This window comes from Vollenhovia emeryi, unplaced genomic scaffold (assembly GCF_000949405.1).
Source record: "Vollenhovia emeryi isolate VEMERY1.0 unplaced genomic scaffold, V.emery_V1.0 DF939141.1, whole genome shotgun sequence".
NCBI classification, from domain to species: Eukaryota; Metazoa; Arthropoda; class Insecta; order Hymenoptera; family Formicidae; genus Vollenhovia; species Vollenhovia emeryi.
In genome coordinates this window covers 553,243-575,113 of record NW_011967225.1, presented here as the reverse complement: position 1 = coordinate 575,113, position 21,871 = coordinate 553,243, and the positions used below count along the sequence as shown (strand labels likewise).

At 38.1% G+C, this 21,871-nt stretch overlaps 1 protein-coding gene across 14 annotated transcripts in view; it reads left to right on the top strand.

Moving 5' to 3' along the window:
- Positions 1-21,871, top strand: part of LOC105566931 (dystrophin, isoforms A/C/F/G/H-like) — a 510,950-nt gene that overhangs the window by 108,962 nt on the left and 380,117 nt on the right. For all 14 annotated transcript variants that reach the window (XM_012021369.1, XM_012021359.1, XM_012021357.1 and 11 more), the window contains 2 exons: positions 11,990-12,204; positions 20,322-20,420. In XM_012021369.1, coding sequence (XP_011876759.1) covers positions 11,990-12,204; positions 20,322-20,420 — 314 coding nt within the window. The remainder of the gene's footprint in view (positions 1-11,989; positions 12,205-20,321; positions 20,421-21,871) is intronic.

The following is a 21,871-nucleotide window of genomic DNA, read 5'->3' as shown; positions in this document are numbered from 1 at the left end:
GGAGGGAAATAAAAGTAATACTAAAATGATGAGCTGTTACTTGCTATTTATAATAATTACATTATTTTCAATAAAATAAGATTAATTAACGTGTTTCTTATCTTCTGCAAGTATGTCAGTATGTCAATTATATTTCTATTTTTCTTTTTGTTTGTTGGACAACCGGTATTGCTTCTACAATGTTCGACATTTGAACATACAATATATCAATACAGAATTATGACTAACACAGATGTGGAGTCGGAGTATTATTAATGCAAATGACATTTCGACGATCCCTTTGTCAATTGCGACATGCCAGCTTTGTGATGTGGTGTCGAGGAAATGTATGTGTTGTGTATTCTTGCCAATTGCCTACGACAAAGAAATCAATGGAATGCATTAGAATGAAGGTTTCTCTCTCTCTCTCTCTCTCTCTCTCTCTCTCTCTCTCTCTCTCTCTCTCTCTCTCTCTCTCTCTCTCTCCCCCCCTCTCCCCCCCTCTCCCCCCTCTCTCTCTTTCTCTCATGACAAACATGCGGTGCAGCACCCCTGTGAAATATATGCATAACTATCGTGCGTTGTATCAACGACACACGCATCCCTGAATTATGCATATGACATCAAGAGTGTCTCGTGCTAGTGCAACAAAGCACTCGTGTACGTAGTCATACGTAATTATTTAAGATGATCGCTTGCTTGAGAGATTGTTGGCGCAACGAGAGTGCCTGCCATCGAAGTTATAACACATCCAGCGCACGTGCTGAAACGTAACAAGGGTCACGGCCCGATAAAAAATTTATTTGCGAAGAGGAAAATATTGGGAACGTGTTTGTTATATATCACATATATGAGAAAATAGATTTGAACATAATCATCGTTTTCGCGCGAAAAACTTTGTCCGCTTGCTTTCTCGGCCGCATTTTATAGCGATATTTATACAGACAGTGATACTTATAGGCTTTGTATCTTTATTCCTTTAAAAGCGCCGGTGACGGGACACTGAATTTTTATAGGATGAAATAAAGAAAAAACTCTCTGTTGTGCCCCAGCGACATATTTAAGTAACGGGCGTCAAAGAGAATCTTTGATAAATATCTTATGAATATGTTAATTTGGTTCGTCGCGGCGAAAAATGGAGGAAAGTCCTTGGCAACGTAATCTTCTTTACAAGAGAATCTTCGCGGCTGCGGACCACTTCTTTAAGCACATGATTTATATTCTTTTTGAACAAAGAGGAAGAAAATATTTTTGAGCGGCAAATTATTTAAAGCAACTATACTTCACGATGAAGTTTCTTATGTACAGTGCTTTCTACAGTGTCAAGGATTGCTTGTGAACGATTACGGATGTCTCGCGAATATTCCAAATTATATTTGCAAATTAGACGCTTCAATTCAAATTGTAATTATATGATAATTATTCAGTTTTGACCCAGGTAGAAATCTGCCTCAATTTGCCGAGATTAAGTACAGGGCCTGGATAGAAAAATCCAATTAAAAATATCCGTTTAGGTCCAGAATACACCCTAGAAATTTACCTTGATTTTACCGAGAGAAAAATAGTCGGAAAAATCTACATGGGTCCTAGATTGCCACTGACAGATTTTTCCCTGATTCCCTCCTGAATAGATAGCACTAGTACCACATACTGCCGCGACGTGGCGACCGCGCGTTAGTCTTCCTCGTAAGTAAAAATCGTCCCGTATTAGTATAAAAGGCGAGCCGATATGATGCGAGAGCGAGTTGTCTGGATCATGGATAAATCTCGACGTTACATTTACGGTCAGGACCCTGTCATGGCTGCCTGATGAGTGCCTGACCAGGCATTAAGGCATCTTTATTAGGACACTATCAGAACCCTACTAAAATTTCTGCTCGGGTGGAATTCCAGGGAATATTTTAGGGACAAGTTTTAGATTGAAGCCTGGACTAGACTGGATCATAAAAATAATTATGGTACAAACTAAGTAAATATCTAGGAAAATTATAGGCCCCAGCTAGATTCCAGATAATTTTTCTAAACAAATTCCGGGCGTAATCTTGGACCAATCTGGATTCAGCGATAGAACCTGTTCGATTTAGGCGTCCCGAACTTTACATAGACCCTAGCTAGATTTTCCACCTGGATCCCAGAAATATTTTACAAAAAATATATGGGGCCCTGATTGTTTCCAGACAAAATTTCTACCTGGGGAGTTAACACGTACATATATATATATATATATATAACTCTCGAATATTGTAATGAAGTCTGGCCAATTTTGAGGATAGTAATGTTCAATCACGGCCCCGTAATTTGTCTCAAGGAAAGTACCCAGGTTGCCGGTGCCGTAAGCGAAGCGCCCAGCTGTCGATAAACTTTCGTTTACATGGCGTCTAATATTTAAGCGTGGTCCGCATTTTGCAATCTTCGTTCTAGTATTGCCGTCACGTTTCGCCACGAAAGTAATTTTTCTCTATCTCTGTCCACCTCGCCACCTTCTCTCTCTTTCTCTCCCCCGTTTTTTTCCTTCGTTCCCTTGCCCTCCCTCTCTCTCTTTCTCTCTCTTTTCGTCATCATCTTCGATCTTCTCTGCGGGTAGAGAATACAGCTGGAAGAATGAGGAAGGAGTGTCTTGAGCTGATAAACAGAAATCCTTGTTCGAGGAGGCTGTAATAAGAGCAATCCTATTATCCTAATATGATAAGCTTTAATGGAATTTGGATGTTGCTCTCCACTTTATCCGGCATTATTTCGTGTTGCTACTCGCGCAGTCTCTTTGTTATATGTAATAAATATTTTCTAGCGGATCGCATAATGACAGAAAATATGATTGATTACTTTACCGATATAAGTGCGTGACGTACTTTTTTCCGTTTATACAGAAACGCATATTTCTTGAGGAAGAAATTTATGTTACATTATTTAAATAAATTTTAGAATAACTTTAATAATTTGATGAATAGATGAAAGATGAAATCCTGATAATCTTGTTGCTACATTTGTTTACATCTATCGGTTTTCTTCTTTATTGAAAATTTAACTGTGTTTGGATATCAATGTCGATATGTACGACAAAATTAATACATGCATTATTCATGGAAAGTATCATTATCTTGTTATATTCGATAACATGCAAATGAGAACGAGTTTTATAGCTTGCTTAATTAGTATTTTCAGAGAAATCAATTATGCATTTTTGTCAAATAACAGTACAGTTGATCGCTCATTCAAACAGTAAGGGTCGTGATTTGTTTTCGACTGTGGATGCACGTTGATCGTAAAATTGACCTTAATTGTTCGACAAACACCGTTTGATGAATTCATCTTTAATCGACACCGACCCGAGAAAACTCGTGTTCGTGCTCGGTTCAGGGCCGAATTATAGACCCCCAATTACTTTTGTTTTTTTTCTCACCGATCATGGAATCGTTTCCGCAGAAAGGAAGATTAATTTCTCGCGGTAAGAGAGCAGCTCTAGATTGTCGGGAAGAGGGGTGTGGTACAATTGCCTTGGCAAAGACGAGAGATTCAATTACATCGAAAACGTGGGGCAGAAAAGGTCCCTCTACGCGAAGCCAGATTAATTCGTCCTTTGCCGTGATGGTTTCACAGAGAGAGAGAGAGAGAGAGAGAGAGAGAGAGAGAGAGAGAGAGAGAGAGAGAGGGGGGGGGGCGGCATCAGTACTTCCCTTTTTCTACCATCTCTGGAATACTTAACGACCTTTATTGAAGCCGGAAACAGGCCTCGTCCATATATTCGATTAAATTATTGTAGTTATTATATTAACTGTTATATCCCTCGCGTCCACGATTGTCGTGAATCCATTGCTGTGTTTAACAATACAACATAGCTTGATATCAAGTTCAGTGGTAGTCACGCGACTTCATTTAACTCAATTGAAAAGAATGCGATTGCGTTTTCACGAAAAATAGCTTGTCAGAAATTTCGACAACGTTACTTATTTATTTACAGCGATTCGGCTAAGCTCACATAATCGTTGCATCATCCAAATCTAACCGAAGCTATGAAAATTGTTATGTCAAAGTTATTTTTATTATATTGAAAGTCTCAGTTTAACGAAAATAATTTTAGTTTCTTTTACGGTACGCAGAAAAGGAGTCTGCATTTTATCTCTGTTCGTCTTTTAATTCCGATCTTGATGCGTCATTCGTGCAGAAGTTATCGACTTATTGTTATGTCGCATTTGTACCGCTGTCACGATAATCCGCGGTGTCCATTAATGTGTACATTTATTTCGATTTTGCCGACCAATTTCCACGTGGGATCCGTATAATAATTTTTTAGCCAGATGCCCGTACCTGTTTTAATTATTCAACGGGCGCGCAATATTCTCTTCGCAATACTAATAGGGATAAACGAATAAATCAGAATTTATGTATTTTGTAATAACGCAATAATGTAACAACGTGCTTGCATATATTCAAGTTTTGACTTATTCTTGTTGCGTTCACACAATTCAAGTTAGATCGTCGATACAGCTATACTGCACGATCTACATTTTTTCACTCGTTCGATTAAGTCCGATGATATTAATAATTTCTCGGTCTGTACACGCAGGAATATTTTTATCATTTATCTCGTATGCTCGCTCCAACAGCAGTTTCTCCAAGGGGTTTTCCTGAAGATTTCTGTGTTACTTTTAAACTCACTTTTAGTTCATATATTATTAAAAATTTTGTGTCATTGTAATTTTAAAATATACTTAATAGAAACAAAATTTTTAATAATATATTAACTAAAAGCAAGAATAGTTCGAGAAGTTCCTTGTACGATGTTAATAAAATTTTTCCGTGATTTGACTTCCGATAGGTTCAAAATTCGAATGTATATTACTACATGCATACATAGTTGTTACGTATACATGTAAATAGAAACGCTAAGATATATTTACATTCCGTTGAAACATAAATGTCGTTCCAACGGATATCGAGATGTTCCTGGCCTCTTGCTATTTTATCCTATCTTTTGCTGTCTTTCACGTTTAATTGCGTCCCGAGTCGCTACAAGCTAATTGGCAAGACGGCGTACAATTCAACAATGTTTGCAGCGGGATCTCTTTATTTCTCTTTCGTTTCTTTAAGCTTTTTTCTTCCGCTTTTCCCTAAGCCCGCCGTTTATTTTTACCGGTTAAAAGTACTGCCAAGTATTAACAGCCCCACGGCACTTGTGACTCTTGTGCAACCGGCGAATATTTATTTCTGCGTTTCTATTTCTTGGCTACGCGTAAAGATTACAGCGCTTTTTCTCCCACTCGTGGAATTTACTTGCCGATACCGTGAGTTTATTTGAGCTGCCGCGAATAAATTTCACATAAATTTCGCTGTACTTATTCATGTAGAGAGAAAATTAATTCGTACCTTATGTCGTAAGTCTTCTTTTTATTATTACAAAAAAGATATTGCTTAAATAATTTGACTATTTTCAACAAAGTAAAATAATGTGCTTGTTCTACCAATTAGTGATAAAACGTGCCTAGTTTTAAAGCAAAATTTTTTTATTATTAGCTGCCCAATTTTTTATTTTGAATTTTTTTCACACATTAGTGAGAAAAATTATATGTATTGATAGCCTGCATACAAAACGTTTTTTAAACTATTGTTATAATTTTACAAATTAATTTGCAATATCATAAACTAGTGAAAAATATCGGAGAAAGAATAACGTCGTCAAATGATCTTGGTCACATTTTGATGGCTGTCATGCGATTTGTCTTGGTGATAATAAATCTTAATTAAATGATTCTTAATTTACGTGGACGTGAATAATCTGGAGAGTAAAGAATAGTAGTCTAGACAGGGACGGCGCAAATCGCAAACCCACGCAAATCGTACATTGTCAGTAATGCCCGGTCGAAGACCCTTCAATAGGAAAGACACGGATTCGTTGCTGCCGTTCAGATCGGATCGTCGTTCAGCCGACCGGAAATGTAGACGGCACAAGTTGTGGGTTCCGGTTTCCGCGGTACAATGGGCGACCTGCCCTTTGGTGGAAGAGTGTCAGTGGATGGCGGCGTGCAATCCATCACTCTCATTCACGGCCCATCCTCGCTTCTTCCCCGTGTTGCTGCTATACGGCCGCCCTCTTCCGCTTTTCCCTTCGCATCTCCGTTGTACTGTCACATCACTTATCCCTGGCAGACAGGCGGACAGACGGACGCTTAAGCCGTGTTCGTAACGCGCCTTTCCTATTTTTCACCTCCGGAGCACCGGGAGGAGAGATCCAAGTATCCGTGTGCTTTCCTTCCTTCCCCGCGCGGCCTCGCCGGAATAAAACTGCTGCCACGGAGAGAATTGATGCTTCCCGCTGTAAATTCGTCCTATTTTTCACGGCGGGTCATCCCGCGGCGGCGTTTGCCTCGTCTCGCCTCGTAGTAGCAGCCTGCTAACAAGGGATTTCTACTTCAACGGCGACGGTCTGAGCTGGCTCGTCTTTCCTCTACTTTGTACTGTATAAATCGTGTACTTGCGAGCACCGCGAGATTTTACACCACTGCGAAAATGTTGGCGTGGCGCCGTTACTCTTTCGTTTCGTCGTTGACGTCATAAATACGTAAGAGACTGCTCCTATCACACTCGCGATTTGTCGCGGCTGCAAGAGTTTGGATCAGTTTTCGATAAGATAAAAAAAATTACTGTACATCTTTTCTCGAGACTGCGGATTAATTTCCTGATAAGCAGGCAATATTTCCCAAAATTGTGCACGCAGAATTACACATCTTTGCGGGGATAATGTTCGTGTTTATTACGAGTTATACCCGTGCCGTTCTAAATAGGTAAATAGGATTACGTATAAAACGGAGCACGAGAAAGACTGGGATTAAGATTATGAAGATTATACCGCAGAGGCCGGTGATTAGGGATAAGAATAACTCTGGCCAGGCAACTAAGAGATTTAGTGGAATAAGTTGAAATGAATGGAAGCGGAGTCAATGGGCGAGCCTTTAATCTAGAATCCGATTACTTCTCTAACCCCATTCTGAAAAAGTAATGAAAGAACTTCATAAATCTCGTTAAGCTATTCAGATCTGGCTTAACCACATTGACCAGAGCAAAATTGCACTTCCATTCTGGTGAAAGTTGAATAAACTTGCTACGAGATTTGTAGCGATCTACTCAATCGATATGTTGCTAACTTCATAATCGAGAAGAAATAGTTTTTCATCTTGTCGGATCGCGTATAAAGCTTTTTTCGATAAGACATCACTGTCACGCCCAAAGATTTATCGTCTGATTCTCGCGTCCCCGCGCGCACATCGTTTATTATCTCGTACACTTCATTAAACATTTCATTTTTAATGAGCTTCTGACGATATTGTTGCTCCTTTCGAATTTTCGCGCACACATGTTCCGTATATTCGTTCTTGTTAATTGCAACGCACGTTGCTTCTGAATGCAAAAATTAACGACTTTGTTATGTCTGATAATTTTGTTATGTCTGAATTGCATTAATTGCCATGGCCGATCGGCACAGATGCTTCCTTACTTTTGATATGCGTTGGGAATATTGGAAAATCGGTAACCATGTGATTCATACTCGTCGCGCGGCACCGAAAATGGTCCACCCCCGTTGCCGTTGTTACGGGAGTAATAACTCGCTCCTAGCAGCTGCTGCAGCGACAAATGTTATGAATGTCCTCTTCAAGGACCATTTTCCTTGACGCCGTGCGGCATCAGGAAGCATCATTTGCGTTACCCTCTCTAAATTAATAAGAGAATAAACGATCCGTCTTTTGAACTTTGAAAATATAGGATAGAGAAAAAATATTCTACTCTTTAAAGACAATCTATAAAATCGTACGTTTCTGGTGCTGGTATCTTCATTGTACAAACTATTTGATTCTGTATTTTGACAGCTTATAAAAATAAGACAATATCGTCATATTTCATTCTTACGTCAAAGCTTGAGTCGACGTATGATGTGCGCAAAAAAAAAAATATTTACGAACAAGTTAGGATTATAAAATGTATAAAAGCAATGTTATGTCCGAGCACAAATTCATTTATCATATTTTGCACGGGCCGCGAGATGGCTATCTGACATGTGAAAGTTTGAGAGAAGAGGAAAAAGTGCGCGCGTTTTGTGCAGAATCAGCATGTATCATCATTTGTATCTTTCGATAGCACCTGCGAGGAAGTTTGCATGAAGTTCGCGTAGATCAATTCTCTCGACTAGTCGGATTTCGCTCCTGCTTACCATAATCTGATAGGACAGAAGCAAGCGAGACCGGGTATGCGCCGTCATGCTTATTATGTATTTAGCGTGTATCGTAACTCATCCGACCGCCATGGAGACTATGTTACTCCGGCGTGTATAGGGCTTAGAAGTTGCGACGACTTATGACAGAACTTTACGAACGCTCTGTGGTTTATGCACCGAGGTCTGTGTGTCTTATCTATATTAAGTTCCTTCTCTTCTCTCGCGAAATTCAGGCTTACATATGCGCACTCATATATTCACCATATGGCGTGCGATTATTTAGTATGCTAATGCGACATGTACAGTAAATTTCCCACCTTTGATATATTATTCTCCCTCGCAACTGTATTTATTCGAGCGCTTGTTATTTAAATTGTTTCATTTTTTTTGCGCAGTGACAGTAACGCCTTGAAATTGTTCGAGAGCAATTGTCTAACAGAATAATAATTTTTAAAAAATTATATATAGCAATGTAAAAAATTTTTTTAAATCATGTAATACTAATATAAAATTTTGTTTTAATTACATATATATAAAATATACAAAAGAGTAAAGCTAAAGTTACTTTAAGCAATGCCAATACGTGTAAGATTTGACAGATTTTATTGTTCTACGTTCCATCTACTTTTATTCTACATTTTATCAACGATTTGAATATTTTACACTTACTTTACGTTTGAGCAACACGAATTTTATTAGTTCCATTTGTCGGACGCAAAATTACCTAGGGCAGTCTTTAAATTGGTGCTATCTCCTCCGTGGAAGTTCGGCTGCTTCTGTGGAGATTTGTACGGTTCTCAACTTTGCAAATTGTATGCACACAATTTGCGCGAGTGGACGAGATGGAACGTGTAGAAATTTTAGTTCTCCGAAGGCGGACGGTATCCTTGAGATTTCACGGCAAATGTTTCGCAGTACGTTTGCATAACTGCGACCCCTTTGAATTAGCCGGGGTCGTTTGCCCCCCTGATTTTCCGCGATCCCGGCGACAAAGTGCTCGACGCATGCATATACAGCTCGTTCTCCAAGTTCACCGAGCGCGTTGAGAAATATCGCTGGAGGCAGAGAAATATTTCTTCATTGGGCGGAAGTCTCGCGGTTTGTGAGTAATTACACGGGTAAACTGCCTCCTCTCGTACCGAACGCTGTCTGCTCGTCGCTCCATCGTTTGCTTCTCCCTGCTTTCCCTTCATCTCCCCCAGTGTTTCCCTACTTTTTTTCCTCTTTGCCTCGGTTTTAGATGGTGCAGCGAAATTCAGCAATAAAACGGGGACAGGACCAGTTGTTAAGATAATGCTCGTCGGTGCTAACCGGGGTGGAAAAGTGCGGGAGTAAAAATATAATAGCTTCTGTAAAACTGGACCGACGGTTTCGTGCATAAGTTATGATCTTTGCAGGCAATCCCCGAGTTACGATCCGTTTACGATTTATTGTGAAAATATTAATGTTCAAATGTTAATGCTAGGTGAAGTACAAATATTACTAGTAATTCCTCGTTTAGCTGACATTTTCGGTGATTATATGATTTACAATTCAATTTTTCTTTTGAATTATTGCATCCACAGAGAGAATAATATTTAATTTTTACCATGCGCTGATCGAATTAGCTTTATCTCTTTCGCATGACAATGTTCCCGCTTAATAACACCGAGTAAAATTATCAAAGTTTCCTCTTTAGTTTGCTAAATGATAAACACGTGTGCTGTATGAACGTGCTACAATAGGGGTATATTATATGACCAATTACTGATTAATTCAAGTGTATTTGATGTATTTTACAAGCACACTTTACCGAGCACAAGTATAATCACACGATCAACGTTCATTTATCTTAAAACATATCACGACAGTATAAAGTATATTTTCAATTTTAATATTGTAATTTCAGATAACCGCAGAAATTTTAATGAATTCAATTAATATTAATTATTGCAAATTGATGTAATAAACATCTTTAATTGTGATTACATTATTGTAGCGGGTGCAACAATTTGATACAAAGTATTATTTCAAATAATTGCAAACTATTTAATTTATTTATAGTTTTTTTTAATGTGAAACTAGTGGAATTTATAACATACATAGAAGAACAGAAACAGGGTTTCATTACTGATTGGCGCAACGCGTTTTTAAGTAGCGCTTAAACGCTGGTAGAGGAGGATTACAAATCGAGGGGTAGAAAAAGCGTTTACGAAAGTTTTCAATTACATTAGAGACGGGCATTAAGCTCGTCTTCGACGACGACCCTGCGTAGAGTTCACCTGGGATCCGCCATGATCTCGCTCCAACTCGATCCGGTAGGATGTGAAGCGGGTAAACTTATAAACTATGAAAGTTACTTCCCTATTCAATGAATTGACCGTGCATCCTTCGGTACGTGCCTCGAAACCATTTTGCTCCGGTTCTTTCTTTCTATCTTTCTTCCCCCTCCCCCGTCCCAGCGAATTATCCTTTCTCGTTTTATTGTGTCACCGCACGTGAGAAAGAACACAACGACAGTGGATCGACCGGAAAATTACTAGTTTTCACGAAAAACGTAAGGAACGTCGTATGCAAAGAGAAATCTCTTCTTTAGCGGCTACGTTATTGAATTATTGGTATACCGTTCTTTATTGTTACACTTTTTCTCACATGTAACAAAAGTTAGATGCATTTGTACACCGAGGAAAAAAATTGTCGATATTACTAAATATGTTTAGTTGGCAGTATTTCTTTAATTCGAACACTGAAAAAAATTTCTGGTTGAATATGGACGAAAGATAATTCCTTTAGGATTTACCAGAATTCCTTTAGGATTTACCAGAATTCCTGTAATCCTACAGAAATTCTGGTAAATCCTAAAGGAATTCTGGTAAATCCTAAAGGAATTATCTGATTCGTCCATATTCAACCAGAAATTTTTTTCAGTGAACATATGTATGTTTTCAATTGAACATACATAATTTATTAAAATATATATTTGTTTTAATTAATAAATGTTTATGTGAATTAACTAATATTTGTTTGACAGCCCGTGACCGCAGCATATAGTTGAATCGACAAATATTTTCTTGATTCAATACTTTATATATAAAAATGTAATATATATAGAGAAAAGTCTCTATTACGAGATAGGATCCTAATATGAGATAACGGGGTTTCTGCTAAATTAATAGGCATCGTCTATTGGTTCCACCACAAATTTATTGCCCCTGGAGCGAAATCTGTTTAGTGGAAAATTCATTGTTAGATAGTGTAATCGTTGCGAAAAAGATTTGTGATTGAATTTAAGTGTTGAAAACCTGCTATTATTTTACATTAGAATTCTATCTCATAACAGAGGACTTTCCTCTATACATGTATGGCGAGCCTCAGTATATTCACAAAACCGTTTATTCTTTCTCTCGTAAAATAGGGCATCGGTTAGAAATGATAAATAACGAAAATTTTGAGAATAATACCGGAACATTCGTTATCTGAGATGCATATGGTGTTTTCGACAAAGTGTTAGCTGTAAATGCAATTGGAAATGCAGCAAGTGAGAGATCTCTGATCTGTCGTGTAGCCGTGTGCAGCTTTTCAATCGTGCGTGACTCGTGACAATCGTTATCGCCGATAAGCTCGAATGATCGATAATTCGATGTATGTATGGGGCGGCGCGGAAGCGCCGCTAAAACGGACGTCTGAATATTCGCTTTGCTTCTCAATGCACCGAGAGCGCATCAATTTTCGTCACGTCGGCAGGCGGCCGCAGGAGATACGGCCTGCCGACTTTTACGACACGACGCCACGCTCTAATGGAGATATGGTTTTGTTTCCCTGTTACAGAAGTGGAAAGGAGTGTAGGCACCGCAGCACCGGGGGCGGCGGGTGCAGCTGCAGGGGGCTCTCGGGGGCTGTCACCCTCTCCCGCCCCCTCGTCACCGTCGACCCCCGTAGCGACTAGCAGCCCCTCCGCTTCCGTCTCCTCGGCTTCGTCTTCACCTTCACCCTCTACCTCAGCTTCCGCCCTCGTCGCGGGACTCGATAAATCAGTGCTTCAGGTAAGCTCGCTCACTTATACGCGTGCGTGAAACTGCCGGGACAATAGTAGCCGAAAAGTACACGCAAAGAAACGAAATATATTCGACATCCAGTATATACCGTATAGCCTGCTACTTTATTTGGATTCTCTAACAATAGAGATTTAAACATATAATTATCTTGTGACATATAGATTAATGTTATTCTGCACTTGCGCAATTTAATCTGAAAATATTTATTATAATGAAAGGCTACAGCCATTTTTATATGATCTTCAATTGTGTAAGATTAGTTTTTGTCTCTGAGATTCTGGTATCTTTACAGCAACTTGACGTTGCAAGTCGAAGAGCTGCAAATCATGGTAGTCTGCAAGCAAAGTTTTATGTTGAGGAAACAATTTGCTTTTTTATATTTGTCTTTTACACATGGAACGTGTATCGAAAAAGTTAACAATGCGATAAACTGATACTATTATGCCTCCGGGGAAGAAGCTCCAATAGCAGATAATAATTAACGGTCGGTTATCTTCGGAATCCGATTGGAAGATATCGATTTGATTACTCCGGTGTTGCTACGAGGGGATGGAAAAGTTGCCACTGAAGGGTCCTCGAACGTTTCGCGATTTATTCTTCGCTCGGGCTCGATTCATTTTGATTCTTTTCCCTTGCAATTTAAATGCGTGGCCCGTTCTATAAGATATCTTTCTCCGAGCAGAACGCGAGTGAAGGTCGCAATGTGAATTTCCGTCATTTTCTCGCGTCGCCGAAAATGGCGGAGCTACGATAACGGCAAGAGCTTGCCTGTCCTCGGGCATCTCGGCTAATTAAAGCGCATAAATTACGCGAACGCGGCGAGAGACTGACGAGAATATGGCAACGTAACGCCGCGTTCCTGGATTCTGATAGTAAGGTAGCACGTCTCCGAGCGAATGTCGACGAAAAATATGCTAAACGATTTTGTACGTGGTAGATCGTATATATTTTTCAAAAATTCGTCTGGCTGACGGTCAGAAGGGGAATTTTATGTATTTTTTTGGTACATATATTGAAACGCAGTCCGGTTTCGGCTTGCATATCGTTGAAACTGCTTTTATTAGACACGAAAATGGGACAGGATGCCATAACGCATTGCCAAATCGATATAAAATACACATATCCAGCTGCATCATATTCGTACATTTAATTATATCGCGTCACTGTTGAACTTTAACGAGCACGATATTAGATCCTTTTCCCTTTACCTACGCTTTTTCAGACTGTCCGTCTATTTAAATTCAGGAAAACAGATACACGCGCGTGCTTTGTAGAAGGAACGAAGGAGAAAGAATGCGGCCAAAAGGAACATACCTGTTATCTCTGATGGAAAAGCGTTTCCTTTGTAAACGTAAAATTAAAACGCTATTGTGGATTGCGTTAAGCTCACGAGCATATTGCGATATTCTATTCCGTGTGCATGTCAGTATTGTAGCGTGTCCCTCACGGGCGAGGAGTCTTAACTTAGTTATCAAGGTGTCGGCTAAATTGGATCCGCTTTCCACAATTAGTATTCAGAGTAGAGCGATGTATCTGGTCGATATCTCTCATAATATATCGTACACGTTCCGTCTTAACATTGATATGTCAGTGCTGTAATCGATAAATGTGTGCGATATTACGTAGAATTTGTTCGCTTGCGGACGAGGAAGCCATTTGAAATAGCAGAAAACATTATAGAAAAGAATGTCATTGAGTTTCCGTAAAAATTAATACTAAAAGTTGGCTTTATTCACGCTCCTATTTCGTTTTCGTTTATGCGCAGCGGCCTTTATAAAGCGGCAACAAACTTTGTTACCACACTTCGTTCCGTTCTCTCTGGAACACGGCTCCTCATAAATTACATATAAATCCGTGGCGAAGTAGTGAGAATACGAAAATAGGGGGGATATTTTTCTTTTTTTCTAGATAGATGTCAAACTGTCATACAGTAATTGGACGGTGCTTCGTGCGTGACATTTTAACTTTGCGAACAACCAACGTTTCTGTGGCTTTTAAGAATATTGTCCTTTCGGGCAATTTTACTTCTACTCTTCCGTTTTGTCAGAAATTTGCTGTAATAAAAGTCTTCTCTCATCACGCCTTCGCGCCTCGCCGATTTCGCCAAGTGCATACTAATTATATAAGTTACTGAATCTCGCCTGTATAACATCTTTGAACATCCGCCTTTGAAGTCCGCGCATATTGTTTTCAACTTTCTTACCGTGTGATTTAATTATCATTTCATCGTTTGTCGTTTCTTTCATTAATTCACATAGAAAAAATTGTTCGTATAGTCTTTTATCGTCGGCAATATTTCCGAGCATAAACTCTAATAAACTTTTTACGTGAGCGAAAGATGTGCGGGATGCACAGTAATAGCTTCATCGAGATCGAAGAGAGTCATCGCCGGAATTGCAGATGGAGTCTTGAGGGCTTACCTATTGTTGATGCTGCCTCAGCAATAACTTCTTATCGCGTCAGCATGCTTGATGGGATCTCGGCCTCGACTTCTGGTCCGCATTCTCCTTCGATCGCGATCTGGTTACGACGCGACGGCAAATTTCGAAAGAAATGTAATTCCGGCTGAATATTCTGCAATTGGTGGCACGAGTTCGGTTATCAGGGATAGGAATTAGATTTGTGTGACGACGGTGGACAGTAGACGGAGGGAGAGGGTCGATGTTCATGCAGGCGTATAACTCGGTCAATTTTATCGAATTACTCCGCCGGTTTCTCTCCCTTCACGCCGTGCTGATCCTCATTCACTCCCCGTACCTGGTGCTATTCTTTTGTCACGGGCATAGCTTGGGCGTACAATCTAGGAAATATAGTAAAATAAATTAAGTCAAATCCCACTTTTATGTCCACACCGGATGCCCCCTTCATGATTTGGCAGAGCGGAAATTTATCGTCCTCTATAGGATGGAAATTTAATTTAAGGGCGCACTTGGCCGACGCAGTAAGTTTAATTCGGTTTGAGTAAGCGCGGTAGCTACGTTGATCTACGTGATCAGCGTTTTATGCGTAAATGTTAATATCCTGGGATTCACCGAAGAATATCCTTTTGATTCGTACCGCCATTCGTCTTCCTTCTATTCTGCAGGCTTTTAAATTTGAATATACCTTGTTCGTTACGATATAATATTGTTTAACGAAGCATATCTATTCTTTCTACCCATTGCCTTAGTTTTACTTTTTATTATTTTAGTTAATCATCTGTGTTAAAACTGTTCTTTTTGTTAAAGCGTGGCAGGACATAAACGCGTATAATCGTGCAGGTTGTCGTAAAATTCTCAGGCCTTTTTACTTATGCTGAGCTTGTGGCGCGGTCTTTTCTAACTGTTTTTCAAGAATTTATTCTCTTTGAACTTTTGTGACCCCGAACTATCATGTTTAGTTTTTATTTTTCTGCGCGTGTCAACGTGGCATTACAATTTTTCTTTATATTTCACTTTGTAAAGGTGAAATATTTTTGAGTTCGCATAACCTGCTTCTTCTGTGTTAGAAGAAACCGAGGCTACATTTATATTATAATTATAAAATATTTTTATGCCGGAATTTATTATGTAATTAAATATTTAATTGTATTATATTTAGCTTAATTTCGACAGATTTATTCGTATCACGATAGAAAGAGAGGAAGTGAACAATTAGTCGGTTAATGGTTAATTACGACACTTGCAAATATTGTCCGGTAACACGTACTACCTCCGCCTATCGTCCAGATAATTTTTACCAACGTCTCAGCAAACATTGCATAGGTTCCAGTGCGCTTTTCCTATTTGCCGAGTCAACAGTCAGACTCCAGGCAGTCCAACGCCATAATAGCTATCTCCGGGCTTCTATTTCCGGCTACGCTGTCGCACTGACAAGTATTGTGCTGTTTGCATAAAGCGCCGAGAGGCCTCGAGGTAACGAGGCTTGAGCAGGAATCAAGTTGCCAATGAAATTCTATTTTGGCTCATGACGATAGACCACTTTTTATTTTACGCATACTTACTGCCTGTTATATACGAATCAAAAGGATATTCTTCGGTGAATCCCTAGGATATTAATATTTACGCATAAAACGCTGATCACGTAGATCAACGTAGCTACCGAGGCTTGGAGTTTGTTGCGTGCAAACAACAGTTATCTTAGTCAAGTCAGTGATGTTAGTCAATGATGAAACATTTGTACAATACTTATAGGTGATGTATCGCGTGTAATTTATCTGGGATATCCGACGTGAATTTAGGGATATCTATTTTGAGCTGGGGATCTATTTGATTGCATGGATCGTTTAGTACTACATATTATCCTAAGAAAATTGCGCAATTTGTTGGGAACATAAATGTTTGTAGAGGAGAAATAAGGCGAGGAAAAATTTGAAATGTTATACTGACAAGTGAAATTAGATGGATATGAATCTCACAATTAAATAGAGAAGATACCTCCGATCTGGCAGAATTGATTTTGACTGGATAACAATAATATTTCTGCATAAATTTTGTATATTGTTTTCTAATTTGACAAACTGCCGAGATGATATTTTTCGCAATAAATTCTGTACGGTGATTTAACGAATGGCTTATTTAACGTTAAATCGATTATCGAGGTGTTTGCCAAGTTGAGAAAAAATTTACAGAAATATTATTAGTAGGTTGTCAAGATTTAACCTGATCGAAGACGATATCTTCTCAACTGAAATGTTATAATCCAACATGTAATATTAAATGAAGGTTGCATTTCAAATGTACTATTTATCTATTTGAAACTGCACAAACTTTATATGCATAATAATACTCCGTTTTCTTGATTAAGTTTCTCTTCCGATTCTATAGCAGTGAAGTAATTGATATTAATTTATCTTACATTGTATTTTAGTTTCTCGTTCAACTGATGAATATTCCTTCCCTCTGAATAATGGGACTAAAAGTTAACATGGGTAAGAAAAGGTCAAGCACGATAATGCGAATTTTCGTCGTATGTAGAGCAAATTTCATATTTGAAACTTCCCCGAACGCGGTGTTAGTGTACGCTTCTCTATACATGAATTCCCATGTTCGCGTTTCCGTGGCACTCCAATAATTTGGAACCGAGTCTCTTTGCGGTATTCGGCTTATTGGATTCTTGCTCGTCATATTTCGCTCTGCGATAAAATATGTAAGTCTAATTTGAGCTTACGTACGTATTTTGCATAAAATAGTGATATAGCAGACGTTGTTTTCCACCGTCATCATATATTATGAGTAACTGATAATGTAAGAATACCTCCAAGTTCTCATAATTACATTAATATTGGATTAATTATTGGAAAGAGATTTGCATCTATGCATATATATTTTTTTCGCGAATCATCAAAATTTTGACATTAGTATGAAATTCCTAATATGTAAAACACAAGTATATAACAAGAATACATAAAGAAAAGTTGCTTGCTCAAAAATTAAAAAAAATATTGTTTTAAATATTTTTTTAAGTTCTTTTAGCATTTTAATTAAAATTCTACATTCTTATTAAAGATATATTATTTTCTATTTTCAAATACTGAGCAATAATAATAAAGGTCTTGATCGAAAGGGAGGTGATAAAAGGATAAAGTAGTTTGTCCAATGAACCGTTCAATGCGTCAAGAAGTTATAAGATGACAATTGAGAAACTTTGTGCAAAGTATACCTGCGCTAACTTTTTCGTATTTATTGTCATTTCGAAACAATATTATTTGGAATTGCTTCTTATAAAATATATTATGGAATATATACATATATAAATTTTGCAGATTAATAGTTGTAATACGTTTTTAACTGTTATGTTAAGAGCAGTTAGTTGCGTACTAAGAAAGTATTTTTTACGTGTTCTATGATTAAAGCCCGACATTTGTCATAATAAAAATATAATACTGTCGCGTGGTTCGGTCGTTACCAAGCATCGTTTTTAACACAGTTGATTTTCGAAGAGATGTTAGCTTTATCGTGTCTTTTTATCACTCGGGTGTTGAAATCGATCGTTAAACTCTTAGACCCTTCGTCTCATGATTTCCGATGAGTACAACGAGTAGGTACCTAATATATGTAAGTTTTGGATTGTGATGGATACAAATAGTGGAAGTCATGTAATAGACGTACACTTCTGTAATTTATTTGCGCGACTCTGTTTGTAAAATTTTGCAGTTTTATTTCAGCGAGAAAGCTAGATTTTTAAATTGTCCAAAAATAAAAAATCAGAAGGATTAAATAAGCTTCTTTGCACCAAGTGAGAAAATATTAAGACTTACATTAAGATCATTTTCTATCAACTTTTTTTAAAAATCTAATAAAGAACGCACATTTTACACACTTCTCGTTAATTGAACGAAAGAAACAATTGTTTTTAATTTTATGTATTAAACATTTTTAGCTTTTCTGTCTCTGAGTGACTCACATATTATCAAAATTATACAGCTATGATTTCAGACGGTAATGAATTTCGTTAAAATTCTGGTAAACATCAACGTAGTATATTGATCTTAGAAGGATTTTTAATACTATATTTACGCCATCCGCTCTTAAGGGAAACGGTTCAACCATAGGTTATATGAAAATGTACACAATATGGCTCTACGGTGTCCATTTTGAGGCGGAAAACACGAGGGATATGATCATTCTTCGACAACGGGCACTTAATCAAGGCCGCTTCGAGTCGGACAAGGGTGGGTGAAAGGCGGAACGAGCCCAGGAGCTTAGTCTAGGTGGCAGACTCCGGGGGTTGCCGGACCGAGCGAGACCTTAATTTCCTGTAGCACTACGGTTTATCTCTTCCGCGATTTATCGACTCCCTCGAAAGTTCCACGTTTGCGATCCGGGGCAATCCTCGTCGAATGCTAGTTTAGGCTTCTTGCACGCTTGCTGTTGCGTCGCCGACCGATCGATCAGTCGGCGTTGGGTCGAAGATTTCAGGGCGGTTTTTTTTTTCAATACGTTGTTTGCCATAAACATTTTTTTTCGGCCGTCACGATCTTGTAAAGTTTTCGACTAGAGCACGACGACCAAGTACGCTAAAATTCCAGCGGAGATATTTCCGGTGCCCTGCGAAGCGTTACGCGCGCGTGCGTTAGCTTTTAAATGTATTATTGGCTTTACAACTCGTAGTTCCAATGGAAATGCGATTACGCAACTTGCCTTGATATTTAATTAAACGCACCAATAGAGCCATTTACAAGGAAAAACCGTTCGCCGGTAATGACTGTTGGAAAATGTAAATTTGTGATGCAATTGAACGCTCACTCGTGCTGTACAATAGCGGCTCAATTCACTTAGAGTAATTATGTTGTGGACTTTTTCGGTGATCGAGAATTATTCTCTTTAAAAGTTGCTTCACGCGCGACTTACTTACTTGTTTACTTCGGCTATTATCAATACCTCAGTTCCGTGAACACAGAAAAAAATTTTTTTCGAGAATTTTAACTTGAGACTAATCAGGAAATTTGACGCAAGTTTTAGGACACGCCCCGTACATTTAGCATTTGCCTCTTCTTGACTCTTGGCGAATATCGAGGTAAATCGAAGTCGGCCACTTACGAACGGACACTCCCTACTAATTTCCGGCAGCAAATATCCCAATTCCGGTCCTGCGTCCTTCCCTTTTTCACTAGCTCTTTTCCATCCGATATTAACCACTTTTGGACGATGGAGATATCTCCCACCGACGCCGATACATTCTCGTTTGCTAAGGGATATAAGTTAATTGCTATGGCTGATTTGTAATTAATTCATCAAGATGGGATATCGATTTATGAATTGGTCAAAGATACGTTAATTTATTTAACGCTGCTCTTATTGTGAAATAAAATTATATTTACTTGAAATTTATTTCTCTTCTCTCTCTATCTATTTTATTTATTCTATTAAGGTAATATCATTTTAATATTATTCTTTATATTGTATTATACAGCTTTTTAATAAAAGCTTATACATATTAAAGGATAAATTTCTTTACATCAAACGAATATATTTGTGCAATAAGAAAGGTATTATTACGCAAGAAAACTGCAATTACTTCTAATATTGTAATTACGTTACTACTGCAGCTATGTATCGTTTATTTATTGCGACCTTTACAAGTGATATATTGTCATAATTACTGTTTGCTTGGTTACGTTGCAGATACGTGACTGGCTTACGGTCGAAGAAGAGATGTTGCGACAACAATCAGTGGTCGTCGGTGATGTCGACGAAATCATGCATCTTCTGGACAAACAAAAGGTTAGTGTCGTCTATCAAAAATAATTCGTCGTATTCAGCAAATTTTCTTGTGATTAAAAATTAATCGCATTAGCTTCTAGCATCTTTTATTTAGAGTAATTTCGGACCTATATATTTTCTGGAATAAAAGTATATCTTTGTAATTTGCAAGTATACAAACGAACAATTAATCAAAATTTGTATATTAATGTAAATTAATGATATACGTTTAATGCGAATTCCTTAAGCAAAAAGTAGCTGGAAAATATATTTAAAAGCTACAAAATATGCGCGATTAATTACTTGAAGTATATGCAGAAATACGCGAGTTGTTCATAGTCCTATAATTGCATGCGCATTTTATTGGAACCTGGGTATAAAGATTCTAATTTGTTAGATTGTTAAAACATTGTCATGTTTTTGAAGTTTATTGAAATTCGCCGAGGTAAGCTAGCAATGCTTTTAAGCTGCCTAACTCATGTTTGCATCATTGAAAACTTGCGCGTCGTCTTTCTTTTTTTCTTTTTTTGTCCTTTTATCTTTATGTTTTATCTTTATGATAACAAAGACCGTATTGCAGCAGTCACGAAATTAAAATATCAAAGACCTCTTGGATTCATACGCTGCTTTGTTGTTTTCAACTTCTTGGGTGGCTCGCACACTTTGTCTTAGACATTTTATTTGGCTATTATTAGTTGCTAGTCTCCTTAAACGGACTTTGTGAAATTTATACTTATTACAAGGGTAGTGGCATCTATCGCCTACACTGAAAAAAAAATTTTTCTACTGTGGCTAATCGTGGTTTGCTAAAAATATTTGGTTGCCACAACTACAGATTTCTAAAGCACAGCAAACGGTTTGCTGTCGCGCCTAATACAATGGGCACAGCAGCAAAATATTTAGCTATCACAACCAAATATTAGCCGTCCATATTTTGCAACTGAAATTTGGTTGCCGCATGTAGTTTTTAGCTACGGCAGCTACATTTTTCTATCCGCGTATGTACCCAATATCGCCCAACGCCGTTTCGGCGAAACCAATATTGATATCTGTTAACTGTGGGCAGAATTGTGTGTAAAGAAGGATAATTAGTTTATTTTATGAGCAACACGGTATTTTTAATATAGTTGCAACCATAATGACACTTTTGTAAAATGACGTCGGCTGATCTAGTGACAGGGGCTTATGGGAAATAGTGCAGTTGTATTACTGCTTGTTGTTTTTTCCAAATCCAAGAGTACCACGTTAGAGAGTATGAATCAGAGAATCGAATGATGCACTGAAAAAAATTTCTGGTTGAATATGGACGAATCAGATAATTCCTTTAGGATTTACTAGAATTTCTGTAGGATTACAGGAATTCTGGTAAATCCTAAAGGAATTATCTGATTCGTCCATATTCAACCAGAAATTTTTTTCAGTGTGGTATTACAATTAAACGTCAAAACGCAATGTCAGTCAAGTATTAACAA